The 27,482-nt window shown below is 38.2% G+C and overlaps 1 protein-coding gene across 2 annotated transcripts in view; it reads right to left on the reverse strand.

Annotated features, from left to right (window-relative positions):
• ADAMTSL3 (ADAMTS like 3) overlaps positions 1-27,482 on the reverse strand; it is a 188,917-nt gene that overhangs the window by 17,403 nt on the left and 144,032 nt on the right. For both annotated transcript variants that reach the window (XM_075713979.1, XM_075713978.1), the window contains exons 16-23: positions 24,625-24,911; positions 17,637-17,766; positions 16,385-16,577; positions 15,545-15,724; positions 14,611-14,764; positions 9,183-10,263; positions 7,017-7,144; positions 6,560-6,688 (exon numbers count right to left, since the gene is read on the reverse strand). In XM_075713979.1, the coding sequence (XP_075570094.1) occupies positions 6,560-6,688; positions 7,017-7,144; positions 9,183-10,263; positions 14,611-14,764; positions 15,545-15,724; positions 16,385-16,577; positions 17,637-17,766; positions 24,625-24,911 (2,282 nt within the window). The remainder of the gene's footprint in view (positions 1-6,559; positions 6,689-7,016; positions 7,145-9,182; positions 10,264-14,610; positions 14,765-15,544; positions 15,725-16,384; positions 16,578-17,636; positions 17,767-24,624; positions 24,912-27,482) is intronic.

A 27,482-nucleotide genomic window follows, 5' to 3' on the forward strand; every position in this document is an offset into this window, starting at 1 on the left:
TAGGGAATGCAATTATACACATGCTTAAAATTAAGAATGGGTGTAATTTTCCTTCATGAACAAAGATGCATTCCTGAACTCAGGCCTTCTTAGTCTTAGAGAAACCTTAAAAAGCAGAATCTTACTCTTGCAATGGATCTAAATCCTCTGATGTTAAAAATTTCTGCTATAGACCTAAGTGGCTATAAAACTTTAAAATTAGTTTAATCTATTTTTCTGACCTCAAACACAGGTTATTTTCCACTAGCACTGGAGCCGCTCTAAAATACTCAATGTTCCATGAAAAAAGTTGTTTTCTACCATGAGTGGCCCTGGGACAGCAAATGTTATGGAAAAAAAAACTCCAGCTCCGGATGGGACTGTGAAACACGTGTTTTAAAAAAAGAAAAGAAAAAAAAAAGGAATCCACACTATAGGGTGCCCTTAAAATATTCAGTGTTCAAAAACAAATTTCCTCCAACCTTGAAAGCCCTATGAAATATTACACACCATAAAAATCTTGGCCTACTAACTAGTTGCTCTAAAACATTGGATATGTCTTCAGAAATTTTTCCCCCAGCTATGTAGAATCTCATAAAGTATTCTGTATTTCCCATTCAAGAGCAAGGCAGAACTGTGCTGGCACAAATCACATTTTGCTGCACTTCGCTAAAAGTTTACCTAACTTTAGAGGCTAAATTCACGTGTCATCTTTCAGAGGAAACGATTCTGGGTCAGTAATACATACAATAAATGTCATCTGATTATTATTTATTCTACACTCACTAACACCTACAGTGGATTTAGTATAACTTACAGTGCAATTTCTTTGATTGATACATCTTCATATTTTCTCCAGCAGAAGTCGCAAACTGCCTTTCTATTCATCTGAACTACACTTGAGCAATCAGCTTCTAGCGAACCCTAAAAAGCCTAAACCCTGCTGCTACTGAAATTGCCTGCATGAATCTTGCCAACTACGCTGCGAATAACAGTCCTGGACAGAGAGCCAGCATGAGACATTTTGGCACTTGGTATGATCCTCCAACCTGCCCTCTGATACTGCCCCATTCTCTTGCAATCTTTCAAAGCTATTACCTCTGCTTCTTCCTACCAGGCATGTAACAGCTCCTCTTCCTAGGTGGTAGCAACATCTAGCAGGGTTTAGATATACTTACTGACATCTGGTGACCTCCACAGGGGGGTTCTGAAGCAAGACCCCTTCCCATCCCCCCCTTGCTACAGCTCTGTTGGGTCCTGGTTAGTTCTCTGGCTGTCACCTCAAAGAGAACTTGAACTTTTTTTCAGCTGCAGAAGTTCAAGACTAATATTTTTCAAAATCAGGCATCTAAAATAAGGCAACTGTATTTAGGCAACTAAATAAGAGGATCTGAGTTAAGTATGAACTCAGAAATGACTGATAGACTGAATTCTGTAGTTGACCCCCAACAAAGACTTGGTTGGTGTGCATTAGGGCAATTCTACAATTCAGCACTGTTATCAGAGACTGTTTTGCCCAACTGGTTAGTAATTATAATTTCATTTTACTGAAGAGCCATGCTATATCACCAAGGACCCAGATATTTATGGTCACGATGTAGATACCTACTCAGGAACTTGGAAAATATAATTTTATCAGAAATTAAAGAACCACGCAGGAATTGCCATTCTTAGTCAGACCTGAAGTCCACTTAACTCAGCACTTTGTGTCCAGTGATGGGTACCTGGGGATGTGTAGGCAAAGAGTACTCAAATCATGGCATTTATTGAATGACCCTCAATATATTTTCCTAGCTTCCAGAACCAGCAGTAGCACTCAGACCATCACGCTTGTTTCCTCTAATATTGCTCTTCTCCCTACCTTTCCTAGCATTACTATATCCCTTTCGAGATGAGATTAGCAAGTTGCAAACAGGATTCACCACAGCTTTAAGCAATGGCCAATTTATATTTTCTATCCTTTTGTCCATTCCTCTGCCATTAGTTTTGATTTGCCTTTATGGACACCACGCAGGGAGCATGCTGGTGTTCCCATGGAACTAACCAGCATGACTCCACAAATCTTTCTTTCAGTGGCAGTCATTCAGGTACAGCCATGTGCACGTCTATATTTAAGGTGATTTGCTCTGTATGTACATTCATTCTGCAAATATCAATTCTGAACATCCTTTGCCCTCATTTAGCTATTAAAACATTATTTGTGTGATCCTGCTGCAAATTTTTGCAGAGAGTTTTAGATCTGATTAGCCTTTATAAATATTGATCCTTCACAGCTTTAGTCAACTGTTTGCATTCTTTTTCATAACTTTTATAAAAATGTTGAACACCACAAATCCCAGAACAGAGGCTTGGGGCACCCTACTGGTAACCTCTCTCCACCGTAAAATTTGACCACTTGTTCCTTCCGATCATTTAATCAGGTACTAACCAACAAGCTAACCTCTTCTTTTACATTATGAGAACTCGTTAAACTTTGCCGAGGGAACTTCTTGACAGCTCTTTGCAAATTGAAGTAGGAAGTATCAGGAGAATACCCACATGTTTGCTGAGCATTCCAAGAACTCTAATAGATTTTTGAAATTTTACCTCCTCTAACACAATCCATCTTAACCCTTCCAGAATTAGGAATTTGAAGGAAACCCCTGCCCCAATAAGGAAAGCTGTGAGAGAAAGGGAGAAACACACACCAAAAAAAGTGATGTTGTAAAACATTCAAATTTATGTTTTTTTCCCCCCATGAACTCTGCAGGCTATATCTACCATCAGCAAGTAGCGGAGGGCATCAGGAATGTGTGTGTAAAGAGACAGTTGGTACCGAGGTCCCAAAACACACCCAATGTGCGTTTGGATGAGGGTTGCTTTGGGCTACTTGGTGAATCTTGCCTGGACCCTTGGACTTACTGCCTGTTAGTATTTGGAGAGTAATATAGTCGCCAGGCACGCGTTTCAGTTTAGTTACATCCAAAGGGATTCAGTTTTCAGGTTCCCAGACCGTTGCAAGACACAAAGCAAAGCACAATTAAGCTTTTGAAGTAATCTTGTAGTCCTTCTCGCTTATGCCTGATCCAAACAAAAACTCTAATGTCGATGCACTTACAGTAAAAAGAAGCATGAGACCAAAAGATTCTCCTTTTATTATACTAATTATAAATAGTCATTCCTTCCTCCTAAAATAAATCTGTACTTACCCCTTTAAACCTTTGAAATCCATTACTAATATCTTTTAGAAAAACATACAAAAAACCTAAAAGAAATGAAGAGCCAGAATCCTATGTATTAAACTGCTATTTTTCTTCACTGAGTTGTCTTCTGAGGGGTTAAGCATAGAAGACAAAGAACAGCATCAAAGTTACATTTGGAATAGCGTGGGTAAATGAAGGAACAGACGGAAAATCAAATTCTTGATTCATCTGGACCTGTTTCAAGTTCCAGTACTGACAGCAAGTAGCTGGTCCATCTTTGTGAAACGTTTTGTGCAAAAAGGTGACCCTGATTCAACAGGTTTTGTGTATTTCTCACAATTTTTTTATCAATATGTTATACTTAGAGAGCCAAAATATATTCATAGGAATGAGAATTTGGATGAAGATGGAGTTTCTACTTTTAAAAGCCTCTGTGCCAAGACATTTCAGAGATGCAATACAACGTATATAGTATAAACAACCTCAACCCACTGTATTTCCCTTCCACTCTCTCACCAGCAGGTGGCAGACAATGCATATTTCATACATTTTTGTAATTTTTTTTACTTCAACTGGGAACGTTCAAGGTTTCACAATAAATGGAGTCTGACAGTTTTAGTTTATTTTAGTAATAATCACAAGACGATCTTTTCTGCAAATACAATAAATGTTATCCAAGAGTAATTTGGAGCAATCAGTATTGATATTTATACCATGTGTGTTGATTGAAAAGCCCTTGGCTCTAAGAATGGAATACGAATCTATCCAGAATGTTATATCTTCTAGTATGTGCTCGTGTGGCAGCTATAAAAGTGAGTTTATTATAATTAGTGGAAAAATAGTTTTGTTATAAATTAAAAAGGGAAAAGAAATTGATCCTATTAGCTTCAGCAGTTCAGCTAGCTTTTCTTAATCTATTCCTTGATATTCTCTATTTATTAGGATACACTGCTCTTTAGCATTTCAAAGTTTTTTCAATCTGAATGTGATTTTTGGAGAGTGCAAGAAAGACTTTCAAAAGGACAAAAAGAACCAAATGAGTAACAATGAAAAAAGAAAAAAACTGTAGTCAGCTAGCTAACACTGTATGTAATACTAAACTTCACGCCCTCTCCGTTAAAACTATCAAACAAGAGCTGTCCTGTGTAACATGGCCTAATGAACCCAGAGCCCCTTAAGTGGAATATACTTGGTTGTCTTCAGGCCTTGAATAATTAAAGGGTGTATTGTACAGCCATTAGCCAGCCAGCAGAGGAAGTTGGGAAGTGTATCTTTCCTTACATCACCTCCTCTCTAACTTTCACAACTGTCTTTGCCAGGTTGTTGGGTAGGCTGCTCCTACTTCCAGCTGAAGTTCTGCTCCTAATGAACCATGAACCATGAATTTACCATTTTGCATATGTGCATAATTTTTATATGTGTTTCAGATAGAAAATTCCTGAATAGACCTTACACTGGTAGACACAAAATGTAGAACTCAATATGCAGATTTATTCACAGAGAAAACTATGGTTTGAACAACTATTAAAAAGTATTCTAGGTTATCCAGCCTACAGAAAAAAACCTCAGAAATAATTGCAGCCAAGAAACTTAAAAGTAAGTTAAGAATTCTGTTAGTGGCATGGCACTAATATTCACACACAGAGACACCTTATTCATTAGATGGTTCTTCTAATGGAGAACTATTTTGAGGGCTAGCACTAGTCCAACAGATCAGATGTGTCTGCTTGACATGTCTGATGAGGAGAAAAGGACTCTTGCAGACTCACATTGTCTCTTTGTAGGAACAGAACTTTTAGAGAGCATAGAAATATTAGTATTTTTTCTGATTCAAACCCTTGTTTGTCTGATAATTCACATGTTTTATCAGCATTCACAACAAAGTCCTCATTCTACTACACTGCAAATGGACATATTTTTGGGTCCCACCTATTAGAGAAACATATTAGCATAAAGTGCTATTAAATTCAAACTTCTGAAGTCAGTGTTTTATTACTTTTCATTAAGGAAAGGCGATCAGAAAAACTCTGCTTACATCATTTCCTAAGTTTTTCTGCTTCTAGGCTTAGTGACATTTTAAGACATGCAAGCTCTATTTTATTCACAAACAGTAATACTTACTTCCTTGGCAATGACAGGAAACAAAGCAATTAGATAAATCATTTTTTAAGTCAACACTGGTGTCTTAGCATAACTAAAGTTTGGCTCATGAATATACACAGTTCTAAAGCATTTGGAAATCTACAGTCCCATGTGAAAATACTAATTTATATTTAAATTGCTAACTGCTACCCATCCTAACAATATTAATATTAACAGCGTGACATTAACTCTCTGCTGAATTTGAGATGTAGGTCAGTTATACATAGAGTTGCCAAACTGTAATTGGAAAATATTACTTCATCAAAAAATTAGCCTTGGTACAACAGTGAATAGCAGAGCCACATGTCCTAATACATGTCAGCCTGGCGCCACTATTGTATGCAGAACTATCTGCATATATATATATATTTCTATCACTGTTCTGGTTCAGTATCAACACGCTTTCTGATATGCACTCCCCCAGCAAGACGAATGTGAACAGCGCACTGTCTTCTCTGAAGTCTCTCTCTGCACTCAGTTGCAATGTTCATTGTTATTAGAACTTTCATACCTCTTCAACAAGGCACAAAAGGCTGACCTTAGCTTATTAAAGATTTGAATATTGCCACTGTGAGTTAAATCTTACAATTTAAACTTAACAGATAGTAATGATGAGATTAAAAAGAAAACATCTACCTTTCCAACAAAGGACTAGAAAATATGACGAAGCAGTGAACTGCTTAACGCATGTAGCTTCTGATTAACATTAATGCTGCTCTACAGATGTTGAGCTAGAAAATATCTACATGGTCTCATGGCTCGGCACTTTCCTTTGTTTCCTTACTGCAGCTGCAGACTGATGGCTCTAAAAGGTAAGTTTACTTCACTGTCAGGTTTAAAGTTCTATTAAGCTATGGCTGGAGATTTCATTTTCGGTTTTAACAATAGTCTAGACATATGTGCATCTCAAATGGGGATAAGGAAAGTTCTCTGATGAGCAAGTCAGCTGGCCATGCTTGCTATTGCAGCAAGATAGTCATTCACTCTGGTGGGCTTTAAGCTCTGTAGTGGAGCCTCAGACCACTTCATGGAAAGAAAAGTACTTTTAAAGGAAAGTCTGTTTGAACATATACACGTGTGTGTAAATTAAAGTGACAGACAGTAAAGAAATAGACACACCCTGGTGTGGGTGACACACCTAATAAAAAATTACTAGTGATCAATGATTTTCTGCCTTCACTGGTAATTTCTTTCAGGATGTAAGGTAAACTTCTGATTCCAACATTAAAGGGAACTTAAATGGAGTTCTTGCTTACCTTTCACTGGACATTCAACCATAATATTTGCTCCAATTCTTGCCACGATTGTACCTCCAACAACTGCCGAGAGACTGCTGGCTTCCACATTTGTAACATTTAACACAGAGGACAAGATGACAGGAATCTCTTTGAAATTAAAGGGATAATCAGTTTTAAAAGCTCTATTTGACTTTTAAATATAGAACCTGTATTTAAATTCATCATGTTTGGAACAGAATTCGGTTTGCAAACCAGCAGCTGGAAAATACAGGTGGGATAGATAGAAGCAGACTCAGTTCACACTTGCTGTGGTTTTAGAGCAACAAGACCATCTTATTGCTACCTGTTAAACCAGGCAGAGTTTCATGGATTGCCAGCAAATGAAACTATTTCACACTGGAGTGGGGATGGGTGCTTATATATTAAAAAAACATACATATATACACATGCCTGATTCTGTGGATACTAGTCTTACCTGCACGCAATAGCAATGATGTTTCCATATCTAAACCAAAGTCATTAACAACCAGGCATCCATATATACCAAGTTCCTTTTGAGTCGGATTCTGAATCTGCACTTTTCCAACGGTGTCCAGGATCACCCTGCAGAATATTCAAGGAGAGACAAGGGTTACTATCCTGGGACAAACCCAGCCAAATCTTCTTGTGAGAGTTACAGGTACAGCAGCAAAACTCCTTTTTAGGACCAGTGCATGCAGTAACAGTTCTGCCTCCTCTTTGGTGACAAAAGGGGAGCGCTAAGCGATACGTGCATTGAAGATTCTTCAGCCCTTTGGAGGACAGCAAGTTTGCTACTACACACCAGAATCCCTTGGGAACAACAGCATGAATAAATCAGACTACCACAATTAAAAGTGTTAGGCTTGGCAAGAAATCCATCTCTCCAGAGCAAGCTTGGTTTTCAGCACGATTGGGGAATTCACAAATGTATGGTCTAATCTGACTTCTAAATTACTGTAGGGTTGGGTTTTTTTAATATTATCATCATTAAAGCTAAAGTCTTCCACCAAAAACCCACAGGTGTCTTGAATACCTTGCCTGCCATCTGAGGCAGGCCACATCACAGGCTGGGTAAGAAGCTGAAAAGAGCAGCCTGGACTTTTCCCCCTTGTTACCTTTCTCAGCGGTAAGTTATGTGAGTAACTTCCACTCATCATGTCCAAAAAACCTGTAGCTCTGGCATTCTCCCACACTGAGTACAGTTACAAAAGGAAGAGAGACACACAAACATATTAAAAATACTCATGCCTCAACAAAACAAGCCACCTCATGCATGGCTCAAGTATGGCCACCTTTTACAAACCCAACAGAAAAACAGCCCATTTACCTCCTCACATTCTTTTTCAGGTGTAATACTATTAAAGTCACTACTGGCTTTTGAGTACACACACATATATATGGATTTGTGTATAAGAAACCTTACTGTGAAAAAAATAGAAAAGAAACCTACTTTGCCAATGTATCCCTTAAGTGCAACAATATCAGTCTGGGCTAAAATGAAGGCAATTTATGAAAGCAGACATTAGGAATCAAACAGATGCTCATGAATAAACAAAACACCATCATGTCCAAAAAATGAAAGTATCACTTGCAACAAATTAATGGGAAATTACACATATTTCACAAAATAAACATAACTGGTGGGAGCTACATGGCTCCAAAAACATTTGCGCTTTTAAAAATGGCTTAGTTTTGGTGTCTTTGCTTTAATTGATAGCCCTGCAGAAGTATATTTTTCTTGGCAGTGTGGTTAATCAGTTAAGTATGTTGAGAAATATCCAAAAGCGCCTTTATCATTTCAGAATCATTTTTTTCATTACTCAAGAGCTAGCTATAATTCCAAAAGGCTCACACACGAAGTTAATGTTAATATTATCAGGTGAGTTTCTAATTTATCGGCAATGAAGTAAAAGTATTTGCTCAGTCCTGAGCAAACATCTGAATATAACACACACTTGCTGTACTTGTTCTTCAGGTATAGTTCTCAAATGTGATGGTAATACAGGTTCTTTATTATTTTGTATTCCACTGTCCTCAACAGAAATATTCGCAAATTCTAAAGTACTGAAAAAAAAAAAAAGTCCATAAAAGCTCATTCTTTCTTTTTAAATTGAAGTTATGCAGCTATAGTTATACCTAAAGATTTACTGTGTTAAAGGATCGTGAGAGTACCGGTGATATTTTCCCTCCTTAAAATGAGTAAGAACTAAGACTTCTTTTCCTCTATGCCATGGCAGATGTTTGTAATGTGTCCCCACTGTATTTGGTATATGAACGAATCCAATAGGCCTCTCAATTTGAGTATAAATCTGTTCATTTTCTGATGCAGCTGAAATGATTAAGGCAGATCACAAAATACTTCACCTAGTAAAAAAAGTCAATCCTCCCACGTAATATCGTGGAAATGGACATACACTTGGATGTTAGTAAAGCCAAACAACATGACAGACACTTGAAAGAAAAAAATTAAATTACTTAAATAAAAAGATGGAAGGCGCAGTGTTCATGCTTATCTCATTTTTACAACAGTATGTTTTAATATTGCACAGCAGGGTGGATTTTTACAGTTGATAGCGACATAAGAAGTAATTCAAAAATAAAAGAGAAGATATTTACTTACTTCTCAGAGGCTTTTAGTGTCTCGCCATCTTTTGTCCAAGTATATTTCACTTCACTGATACCAGCTGTTTCACACAGCAGATTGACAGCATGAGTATTCTTGGTCAGAAAAACCGTATTTCCAATTCGTACAGTTACTGTTTTGTTGAAGGAAACTTGAGGAATTTCCTTTTGCCTCATAATAACTGGAACCTTCTGGTCAAACATTAACTTATCAACAGTTTTTGTGCTGAAACGTTCAGATTCATTAGGTGATTTGCCTGTGAGTTTTGAGGCAAGTTTCTCATCCTGGGCCCCCTTCCATTTTTCAGTAGTTGGTTGCGGAGGCCTAGATAATTCAGCAACTAACTGATAAATGACCTGGGATGCCAAGTCATCATTGACTTCTCCAGTTTCAATGAGCTGACTCATGTTCTTGATCAGTTCTTCAAACTGCACAGTGTCCATGCTGTAGGCACCTTGGAGAACTGCTGCCTCCAGTCGCTTATTCTTGAATTCATGAGAACTGAAGTCTTCTGCTGAATTACTCCCAAAGGTTTCAAGATTTCGCAGAAATGGCTGATCATTTACTTGCCTGTCACCCAGATAGAGCTCATTCTTCTTACTCCACATCTGCCACATTTTGCTCATTTTATGCCATTTGGCCCCAAAGCTGTTGGCCTCATTGTGATCTGTGTTACTGGTCTCACTGGCATGTTTTCTAAGATTTGGTGGTTCTATCAATCTGTTGTCAGTACCGATAAGTTTGAGTACAAATGTTTCATGCACAGAGCCCGCAATACACCGGTAAACACCAATATCAGTAGCTTCAAGACTATGTATTTTCAGCGAGCCTGACTTAGTGATGCCAAGTCTTTTAGAGTTTTGTAAGTGTTGCCCATCTTTCTCCCACCGGATAAGTGATTTCTGGAACCTTCGTACAGGGCACTTAATTACGACAGATGTTTTTGGAAGTAAGTAGGCTCGGCTTCCTATGGTAAAATTAATGCGTTTCTCTTGTCTTGTTTGAATATAGACTCGGTGAATACTGACAATCTGAGGTCCATGAGCAGAATACTTTTCTGGAAGCTTTGGTTTAATCTCTGAAAGAAAACAGAGTGTTGAAAAGTATCTAGTCATTGGCATTCATGCTTACAAAATCTGCTTTTCACAGAATGCTTGACAGTGCTTTTCCTGACTTTGTTCAAGTCAGACTGCAACATGCTGAGCTTTTATCTGAGTAACAAAAATGCGAAAATATGAACAACATGAAACCATAACATTCCCCTGCTCCAGCCAAGAATTCTATTGCTTCTTCCCCAAGTCTCCTAACAATAAAAAGATAGAGGCAACGTATACCTATATGAAGGACATAGATGTTGCACACATATGTAAATGTATATATAGAAGTATCATACAATATATTAATTTATACTATATATATAATCCTATTATGGTTATATTTTCTATATATTTCCTATTGCTGCCTCAGAAAGGCTAAGCATGACGGGAATGGAAGAAGTGAATCAAAAAATTTGAACACATTATCGCCTTCCCCACATTTGAGCACTGTCGAGTGCAGAATGACCTAAATAGAACAAAACCTATCCAAAAAGTAAGGCTCCTCTTGACTGTTACTTAAAGTGTTGGCTGGCCATGCTGGTTGTCTGACTGAGTCAAGCCAAATTGATAGCAACATAGGAGGTGAAAGACACAGTCAATGAAGACACAGTACATGCAGCAAGCGAAGCCATCCTGTAATCATTGGCTGAGGGTAATTTCTTTGGGTTGAAAGATGAGTTGCTCACAGTGTTGTGCCAAGAAAGTAGGGAGGGAAGGGAGGAAAGAGAGAAATAAGTCAAAATTTTGAGAGGTTGAATATTGTAATCAGATGAATTGACAAAAGCAGACAATAACTGCATAAAGCTTCGTGCAGACTGGGTATGGAGCCACTGGGTATTATGGAGCTCCTCCTGCGTTGTACTGCAGGCACTTGGATGCTGAGAGGTTTCTAGGGAGCTCCCTGAATGAATACCACCCCAGGCAGGCTTTCCCAGCAATGGCTGGATGGGCACACTGGAGACAACACAAGAATAACTGCAATGTTTTGGATACCACTGTGTTGACTCACTGCTGGCAACTACTGTGCCCCACTTCGATCAGTAGAACTAATCCTACTAAGAAAACACTAGGTAGGTGAGAAACAAAGCGCTGTAGGAGGCATGGAGCAAGGTCACGCACCCCCCAAATTCGTTCCATGCAAGATGAAATTGGGCAGCTGGGAAGAGTCGGGAAACGCTCTGCGTTGGTGCTAGAAAACAATCCAATTGTGTTTGGCGACCCAGCCTTTCGGTATGTGACAGAGAAAAAACTCAGAGCCTGCAGAATAAGTTGATGAGCCAGGAATGGGGACACAAATCAAAATGCTTCTCAGCATGCCTGAATCTGAAATCATTACTACTATTCCACTTGGTAGGTACATAAATAAAATGACAACTGCATTGATGGCACACAAATGATATTTGAAAAACCGTATGCTTCTTATATACATATGCTTCAAATACGCTGTGAAGAAATAGGTGAAAAGCTAAATGCTTCAAGCATTCAATAAGTGCATACACTATATGAACTACACCCTAGAGTGCATTCTTATGCTTATAAAACAAAATGGTTATTTTCAATGTTTTGGGTAATGAGTTCAGACCTGTGGGGATATCATGGTTTCATAATTACACAGCTTTTAAATCGGTATTCGTTATCCAGATACATGGTTCCCTCAACCATTTCATGTGGTACAACAAATAAATTGCTTTAGGCACTCAGTTTACTAAAATTATTAAAGTAGCGTCCTGTTCTTAATAAGTTACTGGGCCCCAAATATTTATTTTTAGGGAAGTGTTCCAGTATTAAATCTTCCATTTCCAAAATCCAACTTACAGACACAGTAAGTGTAACTTTAAACACACAAATTAAAATACTTCAGGCTGTGCTCTGTTTACACTAGTTATTCCAACATGGAATTAAACCCAGTGCATACTTATAAATATGTTAACAAGTCTCATCCATTTCATTTTTTAAAAAAAGAAAGACCACTAACTCTCATTAGCAGTTCAACACTAAAGGGTGTGTATATTTTTACTGGTGACTGGTGAGCAAGGCTAGGAGTGAAACAAAGTTCAGAGTTGTGGATGGCAGGCCATATAAATATATAAGGTCATATAAATATATGAGGCCACATAAGTATGCATTTTCTAGATCCTTAGTATCATCCAATCTTGCAGCTGCTGAGGTAACGGACTGGTTGGGAGATTTTTTTTTCTACAAGGTAAATCTTGCTTAAGTTAAGGATTAGATCGTGCTGGAGCCATTGGACCTCATTATCACCTGGTACAAATCCATCTGAGTCCATGACCTCTAATGGTCCTCTACAGCTTTAGCTGAGCGTCAGGTCCTGGTGACCTGAAGGCTAGACTGGTGTTATTTCCTATGTCTTAGAGGCCACAGTCAGGAATGTTTCTGACTTAATAAGGCTTATTAAGTAGAAAACTGCTATGATAACTAGTCCCAAGGTAAAAGATTAAGTCTAAAAAGCCTCAGCACTGTCATGAGACAGTAAAAAAGGAGGAGCTCATCTGAGCCACAGAAGCATAATCTTGAGGAGGCACATTCAGAAACACTGCTCCCAAAGGCAAGAACCCCTAACAGCATGAACACCATGCATCACACTGCTCTTCACTGAGTCCGCTTCACTCTGTAGCCGTCTGCCCATCCTAGGGCCATGCTACATTCCTGCCTTCTATTCACTCCCCTTTCAAGGCAGCCTGAACCCATTGCTGCAGCAGGAGGAGATGCCTCCTGCATGTTCCCATGAATCCAAAACCTGCTGCTGCCACTGCCCCCGCTCCTTCTGCAAAACCCAAAATGGAACTATGGGTATGGACATGTCTCACACCTTCTCCTGTCCTCCTGTTGCCTAGCCGGGGAAGTGCCAGGCAGATCTGAGCTGCAAGGGCTCCCTTGTTCCAAACAGTTGTGGAGATGAAGGGAGAGAACAGTGATTCTCTTTTATGACTTTGATCTGCACCCATTCAGCACAATCGCATTCCCTCTGCAGTCCACTGTCCGGCTTTCTTGGCACTGTGGTGGAAGCTGATAATGTAACTTTAATATCAGTCTGTGCTAAGCAATTTGCAAACCAGCTACACTGCCATTCAACTATCCACAATTAATTAAATTCAGATAGATATGCAGCTCAAAATATTTTATTAAACCTTATGCCAAGGACATTCCTGAAAGTCCACAGGGCTTTATTTAAGTGGAGTTTTGAACCTCAGGATTTTGGCATGTTAATCTGAAATGCAGGCCAGGAAAAGAAGTTTCATATTATGTATGAATCAGTAATTATTCTAGTTCTTACTTTGTTTTGTGAATAATTTTTAAAGCAAAGCTTCAAAATGTATAAAGTAGCTATTTCTTGACAGCACTACGAATTGGGTCAAAACATGTCTATCTCTGTGATCTGTGATCAAAACCAGGCCATTCATGAAGGCTTTTAGTTTTTTTCCCCACCTCAAAACTAAAACGTCTCCTTTTTTCCTTCCTTTTCAGCGCCTGCTCCCCAAACCTACAAACTAAACCCTCCTTCATAAAGGAAGGAGGGCACAGGTTCAGACTTAAGGAACCTGCAATTAGAACTGCCTGTTCTAAATTACTGCATGTAATTGAACGTACTCTGTATCAGTAAGGTATTTCCATCGGTGTTATACATATGCAATGAGTGCAACTACCATCAGCATCGTAACTCAGTTGTGCCCAAATTGCCCAATTCCTATAGGCAGCTTTTTCTGAAAGGATTTTTACATAGGCAGGAACAAAATACTGGATTTTTTGAAGAGTGTCTGTACTGTCATCACTTCCTGCAAAGCTCATGAGACTGGGATTCCCATTTCTACAAAGAAAGATAGAAATTATACTTAAAGTTATCACTGGCACAGAGTTTCAGGTTTTGAATTCCACCATGCTAAGTGAAATGTCCAGTGTAATGCAAATGTACAGTGAAAAGACAAGCCAGAACTGGATTCTTATCTTTTCTAATGTCCTTTGTAATTTATACTCAATTTATGGATTTTTTTTTTTTGTTCAGTTGGGATAGCATAAAGGATAAAGGAAAAAGCAGGTCAAATGTAGGTAAGTGTGAAGGCGAGAGGGATGTACCATTAAAGTGTATTAAAAAACTACTTCGTTAGATCACAACCTTTATTTCTGACTGGCAGAAAAAAAATGAAAACCAATCCTGTTATTACTGGTCTAGTAATTATGATGCTCAGTTTATGCCAGATTAGTAATGTGTGAAAGTATAGGGAGATGAGTGAATTAACCTGTATACAGATTTTTCTTTATAAATAGATCATTCCAAATTAGCAAGAAACTACATGAAGTAACATACTTACTGTTGCAGGCATTCATCTGACAAGACCTTACAAGCAGTGAAGGAGACAGACCACTACACATTGATCCATTTAATGTGACATATTGGCCCTTTGCTGTTAGGTTTTGGCAGGCAAGTTTCCTTCTCTGGATTCCAACACCGCAGCTTACTGAGCACTGTGAAAGGAAGGATGCAGTCAAACTAAACTTGGTGTCCCATGCCACACATGCTAATTTTAAACTAGTTTGGCGGTTTTTTTCCTCTTCTGAGAGAGAGTGTATATGCTCTAGTTCATATGAATCTTTGTGTTATCCAAACATTAAACTCTCTCCACTTTTCCAGGCAATACGAATATGATAGATAATTTGTTCCAGCAAGCAACTTAGGAACAATTAAAATAACATGACAGTATTTCTTTATGTCCAACCATGGGCAGAACAGAGCAATGAGATGTAGTACTAAGAGAAACAATTCAGCATGTTCCAAACACTCTGTGTCAATTCTCTCAACCCTCTCTCCTAGTTTGTATTGTGTGAACCCTTAACTGCAGCTTCTAAATTCACTTTGATAAATCTTTTTTGAACAGGGACTGGTAGGCAAGCTTGCATTAAATGGGACAGAAGGAGGACATATTCCAGAATAATGCAGAGATTTGCTTTTTGGAAGCTGTTATGAAATAATTGATAGCTAAAGAAGTCTGGTAGAATGCATGCAATGTGTTACAGCCTGTCCTTCAGCAATTGAAACACAGCTCAGGAAGGGGGATGTGATCAGTTTGGTTGTAGGCAGGGATGCACAGCAACTGTATGCACAGTTTAGTCCAGGTGCATGCCTTGCAAAACCTTCAGCTACCCTGTGAATTTGTTGCCCCAAACATCTTATTCACCCAAGCAGAAATCTTTAGAACTCATGTTGCACCTGAAGGTTTTTGTTCGCCCTTGTTGTGGGTTGCTTACCTTGGACCATTCTCCTACAACTAGCTGAGGAGGACAATCAACTTTTGCACATGGTTTACTAGTTGGCAATTTAGGTTCCTGGCAAGTGTCATCAGAATGTTTCAGAAAACTTCCATCTGTCAACAGCTGCTTGCAGTACACTTTGCGAGTCTGAATCCCTCCTCCACAAGTACGTGAACACTAAGGAGAAGAGGAGAACATAGCATGGACATCTGTGCTCACCCATCACACTTACTTTACACAAACACTGTAAGCTTCCCCCTCCCTGGTTATGCTCACTTGAAAAATGGCATCTACTTTTAATTAAAAAAGAAGCAGCAAGTAGAAAATTCTTCTGTTAAAATGTTCAGCTAATGTATTAGAGATGATGAGAACCGAACTACTAAGTTAAAAAAATCACACCACCTGAATGCAATTAAGTCATAGAAATCTTATAGAAAAACATGCATCTTACACGTAGATCTGCCTATGTCTCATATCAGTTAATATACCTGGTGGGAGCTTAGGAAACTTTGTCCTTGAGGAAAAAAAAAATGAAGCAATGTCTCCAAAAGCAGGCTATTGTGTTTGCAGAGCATAGAAATAGAGGTGATGTCTGGAGTAACTGGTATCCAGCCTTCTGAAATCTTAGAAAGGACTTTCCACCTCATCCTGCAACTAGCCATTGGCATAGTAGTCCAAAGTAGTATTTTTGACCCTGGATTAGTTTGTTCTAATGAAATCAGTTGAAACACTTACATACTAAAGTTTAGGAGCTACCTTCCATGTTATTCCAGCTAGCGAACTTCAAGTACCTAGCCAGAGGAACACATTTAAGCTATTTCTGTAACCCAGTCATACCTGTTGCCATTCCTCAACATGCCAAACAGGGGGACAATCAATCTGGTTACAAGCTTGTAAAGAATGAGGCTTTTTGTCTTTGCAGTCTTCAGCGGCAACAGCAGATCCTCCCGGCTGCTGGCAGTACACATCTCTCGTCTGTATCCCAACCCCGCACGTAGCTGAGCAGCGTCTCCAGGGGCCGCTTTGCCACCTGTACCAACAACACAGCCAAAAGCCCACGCTTCACCAACTCGCCTCAGACTGCAGAAGGAGCAATCATACCCAAACGGACCCCAGCAAAAAGTAACTGAAGGCACAGTTATTGATAGATGGCTAAAACAGCCCTTTGGTTTGGTTGTAATGCAAAATTGTAAGTTAGATTTATAAACTTGCAGGTAACAAGGAAATGCAGAAGTTATTAACAACAAAGTAATAAAGTCATTTCCAGACAAATTCAACTCCAGCTTTTACTTTCAGAATGCTCCTCATAAAACAACCAGCCTGCTGGCAACCTGCTGATGTTTATGTTTATAAATGTAAATATGTAAACAGACCTTGCTTACATTTACAAAGCTTCCTTTAAATGTGTATATGTTTTCTATAAAACATCCTGTTCCTGTTAACTTCTTCCCTACATATTGCAGGAGAAAGTTTCTGCAAACACATAGGAACAATATGAAAAGGATCAGGGATGTCAGAGATCAAAAGTGAGTAAGTAAGACAGCACATGTCAAAATTTCGCATATGGCCCTATCAAGTGACCAAAATAGCTAAGTTTTCTTCGATTTGGACTGGGTTTGTTCTTTTCCCAGAATCTCCAAATAAATGTAAGAAGCCATAGGAACTATGTGGGGCTACTAAGGAAGCATGAAATTAAAATAATTTGAAATCATAATTTTACTTTTTTCATTCAGTAAGGATAGAAAGTAAATTTTCTCTGTTTTTTTGTGAAATTGCCTTAAAATTTTCCTTGTACCACTAGAAGAGTTAAGGCTGGTTTTCCAACTCTGGCAAATATCTACACAGAAGAGATTTATTTCAGAAAATGTTCCCTATTTTATCAGTGAGATGTGAAGAGTGGAAAAGGAGTGAACAAGACCAAAAAAAAAACCCCCAACCCCAAAACCTTGTTAAAGACAGAAGCAGTGAAATTTCATCCCAAAGCAAGACCACAGCCCTGCAATCTGAACCCTTTCTGAGAAAGCCAAAGTTTATTTAAGTCATATTAACCATTTCTTCGCCACAATATGATTTCATTATTACAGTGTACCTCGGAGGGCAAAGCTTCATATTGCAAGTACGAGTCATTGGTGGTGGTCTCTTGGAATTGTCACACAGGGTTTCATTGACGGCTTGTTTTGTCTCTACATGCAGACACATTGCGATGGCTTCTTGTGTTCCTGAATTAAAAAGGAAAACACTCATGAAACACTGAAGACAGAAGAGATTTCTGTAAAGCCTACTCTTGAATAATAGTTAGTGAAAAAGCTCCGAACACTGAATTAGATAGCAGGCTTAAAAGTAACTTCTCAAGTCAAAAGGAACACAGAGGTAGTTTATATATTTAATCCTCAAAAGATATTTGTGAAATATATCTAGCACTTCTGTGATATTTAAAAGGCTTGCTTTGACATTCTACCTCTCTGAAAAGCAACAGAAAATAGGTTTCTTTGTCCACCATCACAAACTACATCTGCCTGGTTCTGTCATGGTCCCAAGCCAACTACTGGTTTCATTGCCAAAATCAGGTTAAAAGTGATTCCTACTCACTTACGTTCTTTAAGAAGCTAAAGATCTGCAAAAAATTTAATTAAAAAAGGCAGAAAACTTGCAAAACTACAAGTTTTGCAGTCAGGAGAATGGCTGACTAAACATCAAACCTTTCTCATAGGGGCTAAGAGGTGCAATAGTTTTGCTGAAGGCAGCGAATCTCACGCAGCCTAGAGCTTTTCTCACTCATGACCGTTCTTGGCACCTTCTGATCTGCAGCTCTTGCTACCTGGATCTTATTACTGAAGCATGAAAGATTACTAATACTCAAATTTCTATGAGTCAAAATGAAACGTAATACAAGTTTGCTTTAGAACAAGTCAGCTTAGCGAATACACATTTTGTGAACTACTTTTATTTTAAACCTATGTAATTATCCAATTTTATATATCGTATTTTCTAGTATGAAGGCCTTGCTCAATTTCAAAGCTCGCTCACATGCATATGAAAGACAAGATGGTTTGTGATGTACTTGGGGGATCCCATGTACATGGGTTGTTCAATATAAGCAGTGCTAGTGATCATAATCCTGTAGAACAAAAAAAGCACTGAAATAATAAAATACCTATTTTATTGCTTCCAGGTAAAAATGGCTTTTGAAGAGTCATAGTTTAAAGAATTTAAATCCATTTCCTTCCTATCTTTCACTTATCTCCAGTGATTTTGTAAGGATATGAACTTGCTTTCAGCAGCAGGCTGTATTTCTTTTCTTTTGACCAATTTCTAAGGTTTCAAAGGGAATTGCATTTTTAACTAGAAACCGTCACTAACAACTTCATGGCATCACCTATGACATTACCTCAAAACATCACCACTATTGTTACACAAAGGCTACTATAACTATTGCTGCTTCTGTGTCAGCTGTGCACGATGACTGGTTTCTTGGCACTGTTGATCATTAGCCACTCTCATTTCAGTGGGCTCAATGAAATATCCTACACTGAAACTTTCGTCTCCATGCCAATGGCCATATTTCTCTCTTTTACAACACATTCATGAGCACTGTCATTTTTTTCATAAACCAAAGCTGTTCCTTCCACCTATAAACAAATCAGCCAGTCAGGCCACAATCCTTCTTTGCAACACTTGAACCAGCCCACCTATTTCAGACACTTCAGCAGTAGAAGACTAGCAGTGATTTTCACAATAATGTAGACTCTGATTTCTTTCAGGGTCTCTGGTACGCCTCTAGATCCCCTCTGGGACTCATTCTCAGTTCAGAAAGACCTTGTTATATAAATGTTTTGACTACATCTACAAAGTGATGAATTTTTTATAGAACAGAAGACCTGACCTTAAATATGATTGACAGCCTATTCAGTTCTCTTATATCAAAGTATTGATAATTACATTAACATAGAACACACACATTGAGTAAAACGTATTTTATTAGCAGGGCTGAGAAGAAACCTTTAACAGTGAATACCATTACTATAAGGCAGACATTAAAATGCCCAAAAAAATACAAATCAGTAAATAAACACGGTTTCTAGAACTCTACTATTTTATTCCAGACTGACAACCAAGGGAATCAAATGTTTTCTGCCCAACTGATCCCCACGTGTTTGTTTAAGAGGAGCAGCTTCCCTGTCCCCTTACATAGGAAATGCACGTCCAACTGTCTACAGCAGAGAAATAAAGATTCAGAAATTGTGTTCTGTCAGAGAGAGAATGACATTACCAGACAAGCAGTCAAGCACATATCAAGCATCCATATAATGTCTATTTTAGGAGAAAACCTCCCTATGCTACCAACCTTCAGTTTCACTGACCTCCCTGTGTTCCTGTGGGAGAACCACACTCAGAGGTGATGCTGCTCCGGAACAGGCTGCGATAAGTAATATCTTCTTAGTATCTCACACGAAGGAGGGGAATGAAATGAGGTTCCTGTCAGACCATCTAAGTCGGCAGTAATCCCATGGGAAATTTTTATCTCAGTGTTATCAAAACTAAATTGGCCAGCCAAATGAACAAAAGGCATGTCATACCAGGTGATGGCTTTTGACGGCAGCTTGCCACCTGGAGTTCGTTAAACCACTTCTGCCTTGCAGCATGACCTATGTAGTTTTAATTGTCTTACCAGAAGAAAATGTCGATATGCAGTGTATCTTTCACTTGACTTAACTACAGGGCACAAACTGCAGTAGTGATTCCTCCCCACAGGGACCTTATTGAAAGAAAAATGGCACCCTGTTTTGATGCCATAAGTACAAAAGAGACATTAAAGAGTTGTTCAACACACACCACACACACCCTTCCTATTCCTTGGTTCTCGGTTCAAGGACTCTATTCAATAAATAACTACACTTAATTGATGCAGCATTTGCTTGAACTTAACTGTCAAAATGTCTTGTCAATTAATCGGATTTTTCACCCCAAACTATAATTTTACATTAGTTGGGAACTTCAATCACTGATAAGTTTCTTATTCTATGTTGATTGGAAAATGGAAAAATCTATTATTCAAACAAGCAAAGTTTTATATGTATGACTTTCTTGGCTTATAATATAAACATAGTAGATAATTTAACTAAAACATTATGTATGCAGCAGGGAGCATTAAGTATTTTTATAGTAATCTGATGCACTATTGTAGTAATTATCCTAGTATTCAGTGAAATAGAATATTTTCTATTTTAACCCAGCATTCAAACCACATACATTTACATTCTTTTACTAGCTTTTCTGTGCAGTCAAATACACAGTGCATGAAGCTGTGTTAAAAGATCAGAATGCTTGAAAAAGCCCAGAATTTTTGTTTCTGCCTTTTTTAGGGTACAAAGAAAATGGGAGTGGAAAGTTGCTGTGCGGATGGTAAGAGGTTGGATCTATTCTCTACACCTGGAAGAGGAAGGGCAGTCATTTGTTTCTATCAGATAGTCTCAGTTTGGTGACTGCTTAAAAATATGTACTATCAGCTGAAAATAACTCAGAAGAAATGCCAAGTCCTACATATGCTTGAGCCTCACTGTAAATCTATTGAAACTGGCAATGTTATTTATACTCCTCCTGTAGAAGAGTAAACAGTTAGTGACTGCGGGTAATGAAACTAGTCATAGGAGAAACCAGTTATCAAATTGCCTACAACACTATTGCAAACGCTCTCAACTTCATATGCTGAAGCTGAGTCTCAGAACAGTCATTGTTTTTCTTAAGAGCCCTTAAATTTGGCTAGAATCCACTGATTTTCTAAGAATCTCAGGTTTCTTATAAATAAAATAGTAAACTTTTAGCCATTATGGTCCAGACAAGAGCCTGAAAACACAACTTGACTGCACCCTAAAGCTTTCAAAGCCACAGACTATAGAGGAAACAACAAGAAGTGCATATGTATTTATTGTTTAATCTTGGTATTTTTAAGCCAATGTAATGACTTTGGGGGGCCCGAATTACAATTTTTGAAGCATATGGAATATAAATAGTAATAATTACACTGAAATACCAAAATATGCCTCTTGCAATTAAAGGTATTTTTAAAAAGGGACCCAAAAAAAGTTCAGTTATTTTTTTAAATGGAAAACATTTAAAATTAAAATATTATAGAGTAGCTAAATGACTGACAACACTGAAGAAATACTACAGATTACAAGAAAGACATTTGTTTCTCCTCAGGGGTACTCTTTATTTTGATAACAACTATTAATTCTCACTGACAGTATTATGAAAATTAAACTTATATTTATGTTGGGGGCTCTCGCATCAGGGCCGAAGTTCTTCAGATTGAGAAAAAAAAAAAAAAGAATCTGGGAAAATGAGGGAAAACACAAAATGGCCAAAGACTCGTGTTACTAATGCTCTAGAACCTGCTGAATATGATGAACTGGAAAGTAAAGATGATGTTTGATAATGCCTTGCAGATTGCTCTATCTCTGTAATTCTAATACCTCAAAAACAATGTTTCCATCTGCATTTTTACATCTGCTTTGGAGAGGGACCCGAGGGGGGTTTGCATTAAAAGTCTAGTCTGTATGAGGATTTAAAAAAAAGGTGCAAGTGACAAGCACTGAAACAGAGATTCAGTCCTTGCTCAAACAGTGGCTATAAAGCTTCCAGCCTACTTAGACCCTGCAGACTTCAAGACATTCAGAGTCAAGCACTGAGAAATGGGGATAGGGAGTTCCAAGGATACAGAAATCCACAGGAATTTATTTTAATAGCCACTGCTAGATACATACATACTAGAGAAAAAGTACCTAATATAATTTACATTACACTGGGATATTCCAAACTCAGACAACATTTATTTCTTGTTACCAAAGAGTTCATCTAATTGAAATGAGATTTGAACATAAAACTTAGCAGAAGTGGATCGGCTCCTTTGAACTACACAATGGAAAAATAGTAGACAGTGAGATCATTAGTTAGTACATTGCAATAAGTTGGAAACAGAAGAGATGTCTGGTTCCCTTAAAACTATTTATCGGCAGGTAATTTTTGGTCTGTTTGAAAGCCTTTGCCAAGGCTGCAAGAAGACCAGAACTGATAGAAGGAAAAATCACTGCTACCTAACCAGCATAACAGTACAGGACTTCTAAAACTGTTCATTGATAAAATATCCTGACAACTTCCCACATTTCCCAGGAGCATCACATAAGAAAAATGTCTAGACATAGTACCAGTGATACCACAGAAGTCTCAAGAACACAACCAGATATTTTCTTTAAAACTTCTTTAAATGGATCATTTCTATTACATATCAAACAAATGGTTAGATTACTAGAACACCTATAGGGCAATTCTGGGTCAGGCAACCTCACAAATTCATGAAAGGGCCAGAAGTCAACAACAGAATTCACACTCAGCTCCCTCAGGAAAAAAATGAAGCTGAACATGGGATTCTGCTCATCAGTCATTCTGAAGTTCCTTCGTGCCGGCAAATGAAACTAGTGTCTTCAGTACAGGCTCCTTAAATTACTTAAATTACTGTCAGCTTGCACCCCAAGTGCAAGTTTTTGTGTGAACTTTTTGCATGGACAAACTCACATGTGAAGATGCAGACAATGCAAACATGTACATGTGCAATAGCAGGCAAAGCCTAGAGATTATTTCAGCCTAGATGTCTGCTGATGTCCTCAAAATTCCAAAACTTTGGAGTTTTAGAACACCTCTGGCAAAGACATTGGCTAAAAAGCAGTAGTAAAGTGAATTTAAGATGGCAATGGAATGATCATATGTTACAGAAATTAGCTGAGATATGAATGAGAACTACAAATTTAGCAGTAACGAAAGCCTTGTTTCTGCTTTAGAGTACAATTTCCTTATTTCTAAAAACAATTCCCTCATTAAAATAAAGAAACAGAGACACTCAGTCACAGTAGCTGTCACTACTGTGTCACTTTTATACATATGTACTTGGACTATAGCCTCTTCTGCCTTGCCAGTCGAAATGCCCACTGAAGGTAGTGGAAGGAATGGGATGCATCACCTTTTGTGATCACATGTGCTGCTATTCCTACAGATCAACCACATCAGTAAGCAGCAGTAGTAAATGATAAAGGAGGCACTTTTTCAGTCACTTACCATCCTGCTGATAGCATTCTAGGGCATCCCTCCCAACTTCTGTCTGCAGGGTTTGAACTGGTGAGCAGTACAAAGGAGGCTGCTTTCTGTGAGCTCTAGACAGGCTCTCTGCTTCCAATTGTTTCTGTTCTCCCCTTTTCTACATTTTTTATTTCTTCTATGGGTACAACTGTCTTCACTTCCCACTGATGTCATCAGTCCTGTCATATATAGGTGTGTTCACAATTCCACTGCCTCCACTTAACACTTCATAACTCACTTGTGTTCAGTCCCAAAGTACAGTATGTAGTAGCAACACCAGCAACCTTGTCTAGTAACATGTACTTAGGACGACAGGGAGATTCGATTACATCCAAAAAGGAATGTGCCTAACTACTTGCAGACAGATGTATGGCACAGAGTTCCTATAGAGTGATATACTGTACCAAGACCTAAACAAACTCCCGTTTGATCTTCATGCCAGTCAGACTGAAAGCAAGTCTCCCTAATTACAACTTTGTATCCCTACTGTACTGCAGAAAACGGCAGCATTTTGGAAGATAAGGAATAATTAACATGGGAATTTTAACTCCGAAACTATACACTTTCCGTTCCTAGGAAAAGAAAGGTCATCTAAACATGCCCGTCACTGATGCATTACACATGCTGGTACCACCAACTGCCTGGCAGCCAAGGCTCCTGCAGAAACAAGAGTAAAGCAAGTTGCTGTATCAACAACTTCTTGCACCTTACTTAACCAAATAAAGTTGATGTTTGAACATAGGATATAAAGAAAACAAAGTAGTTTGAAATACTCTATGGATAACCTAGAAATAAGTTAAAACTTGAAGCTGCATGTTTTCCTACAGATCAACATAGCTAATTTAGGGTAACACTAACAGACAACCCAACAACGGTCAAACAATACCAAATTCTTACAGCTCAGTATACATAAATAAATAAATAAATACATAAATAAATAAATGTACCTCCAAGACATGTGGCTGAACAAGGAGTAAAACCAATGTATTCCCAGTCATAAATCACACTGCCATCTTCAGCATGTGAAAATTCTGCTGTGTAGGGGACAGGATCACTGTCACAGGATGCCTGGTGACAGACTCTTTCTGTTGGTGGCTTCACATCTTCACATTCCTCCTCAGGCAGTTCAACCTCAGTCTGAGTAAACGCAAGAAGAATTCGGCACTTCACATCTCGCACCTGTATGCCGTTGCCACATGTGGCACTACATGGAGACCAGGGTTCAGGAATAAACCTGCAAATAATCACAGCGCAGTAGAAACACTGTCATTTTATTTCATAAAATTTTGTGTGCGCACAGTTAAAACATAGCTAAAACACATAAATGTATGTTTATACACAAAGCAGACAATACGTAATACTATTTGATGCTTAAATAGAATGCATAACCAAGTGTCTTAAGTCTTTCACTTGCCTCCCCATCCCAGACCATTTCTCAAAATTCACAAAAGATACAGGAAAAGAGGAGAAAGAATCATGAGGAACAGGGAAAGCTGTATCTTTTTGGGGGGAAAAAGGACATCACCTAAATCTTTTCTTAAACTCCTTCAGTGGAAAAAAAGGAGAAACTCCATGAAGACATATCTATACAACATAAAATAGCTCCCCAGGTACGCAGACTCAGGCATATGCCAAAAGTATATTTGCAATCTGCTTAAATCTGAGAAAAACCATCACCTTATGTCATACTCATAATCAGCAACCAGGCAGAAGAAAAGCACTTTTCAAATCTAGCTATCTCCAATGCACACCACCGCAGGCCGCCGTTCAGATTTCATCTTGTAAGAAGCCTCTTATCTTCAATAAAGAGGTCTAACCGGCTCAGTCTATAATCCATAATTTTTATTAGAAAGCATTTATGCTCCTGATGAACTATAGTAAAATCTTATTTTACAGATCATGAATTTACTGAGCAAAAGGTAGTTTTAGTCTATAATGTTCTCTGACTTCGAGGGTCACATTAATATCTGATAGTAATTTTCAGAATGGCATTAGAGCCAAGGGGCTGAATTTCATTAATAAAGTCATCCTCAGTGGCTCTGGGGTACAATTTATAAGAAATCAAATACAGAGGTTCACAGGACATTTTTTCAAAAGGTTGCAGTTGCTCTTTATTATATGTCCAAATGCAGCTGATAAAACGCAAATGGGAGATATAAGGGGATATATTCGACCAATGCTAAAAAAAGTATTTGGAAGGAAAAATCCACATTGGGATTCAAAGATTTTCTCCTTATCTTTGATTAAGAATTATCTTTCTCTTTACTGCAGGAAAGCAACCCTTACAAATATAAGAATAGTTGTGTAAGGCAAAAGTCAGTATTTACGCTCTGCATACACAGTAAGCATAGAAAAATGTCAACACAGTGTGGTTGATTCTGTGGACAGTTTATCATCTTGAGCCAATAACTTCTTGCCAGTATATACAAAGGAAGAATCAAACAGAAGAAAGGAGAACAGATGAGTCAGTAACCCGTAAGGATACTCTAACTCAGTCCTTGGGGTAGTCACTCAAGCTGTGCTTGGGATAGACCCCAAGACAATCTCCCTCCTGTGGAAAAGACTATTCCCATTTCCAACAAAGGTTACAAGACAACTGGTTATTCTTTAAAGAGATGTTGACGAAATACCTTTACAACTCTGCTATGATGATAAAGATGTCAAAGCCTGTCACTTCAAATTTCCTTGAACAGAGCCTCAAAATTTTAGTTTGAGCTGGTCCTTGACAGACTTCAGTAAAGGGTGCAGTATCCCCAGCTCCTCCTGAAACCAAGGAAAACTGCAAGTGCTCATCACTTCCTAAGTCTGACTACCTTTGAAGTACATGACCAGATTGATTTTTATTGGAAGAGTATTATCAAAATGGTGGATGGTTGTGTCTTACAATGATAAAAGCTGAGTAAATGCCATACTGGCACAACCCAACAGCTCATCAAGTCCAGTGGCACAGCTGGCAGGGGTCAATGTCCAGACGCTTTTGATAATAAAATCTAACTCAGCATCTGTGGGAAAAGCTGCAAAGGAAGGCTTTCTCTTACCCCCGCAGCTAAAATCAGCTTATCCCTGAAACATCAGATCTGACACTTTTTTCAAAGACAGCCATGCAAACTACCTAGGGTAGCCATGGCAAATTCACCCTCACCCAACAAAATGCTTAAGCATGTTCCTAACTTTAAGCATATTAGCAGTCCTTTGAAGTCAATAGCACTATAATGTGTTCAGAGTTAAACTTGTGTTTAAGTGCTTTATTCAACCAAGGCCTTGTGCATAGGCTTAACAAAATTATGACCTTCCTCTCCTTCTGTGCAAAAAAAAGTATAAGTCTCTTTGTAGTTATGTACCTAATTGGAAAAATAAAATTGATGGACATTTATAGTTGAAAAGAGTTGGTTGGTGTTCTGACCACACCTAACAGCTTACAGTCTGAAAGCAGATAACGTTTTTTGGTAAAAGTATGACAGCAGCATACCAGAAATTAGTGTTAATTTTGTATACTGTTAGTTGAGTGCATTAAAACATTCCAAAAATAATGTATGATGCATTCTTTTGAAATCCTTTACCAGTGAAAGGAAATTTTGAACCACAGCAAGCCTTTCATTCAGCAACCAATTGATTTATAAAGAAACTCAGAAAATTCTAAGCATTTTTTCTTTGACTTATAGCAAGCCTATATTATAATTGAGGTTTTCCTGTTGTATGTTAGTGTCAGGTATTTTTCAGTGAAGTGCAAGATAAAAAAAAAAAAAAACACCCAAAATACTTTTAATTCTACCTTGGCATTTGCTAAACTAGTCACATGACTATT

Source organism: Pelecanus crispus, chromosome 7, assembly GCF_030463565.1.
Source record: "Pelecanus crispus isolate bPelCri1 chromosome 7, bPelCri1.pri, whole genome shotgun sequence".
NCBI lineage: Eukaryota > Metazoa > Chordata > Aves > Pelecaniformes > Pelecanidae > Pelecanus > Pelecanus crispus.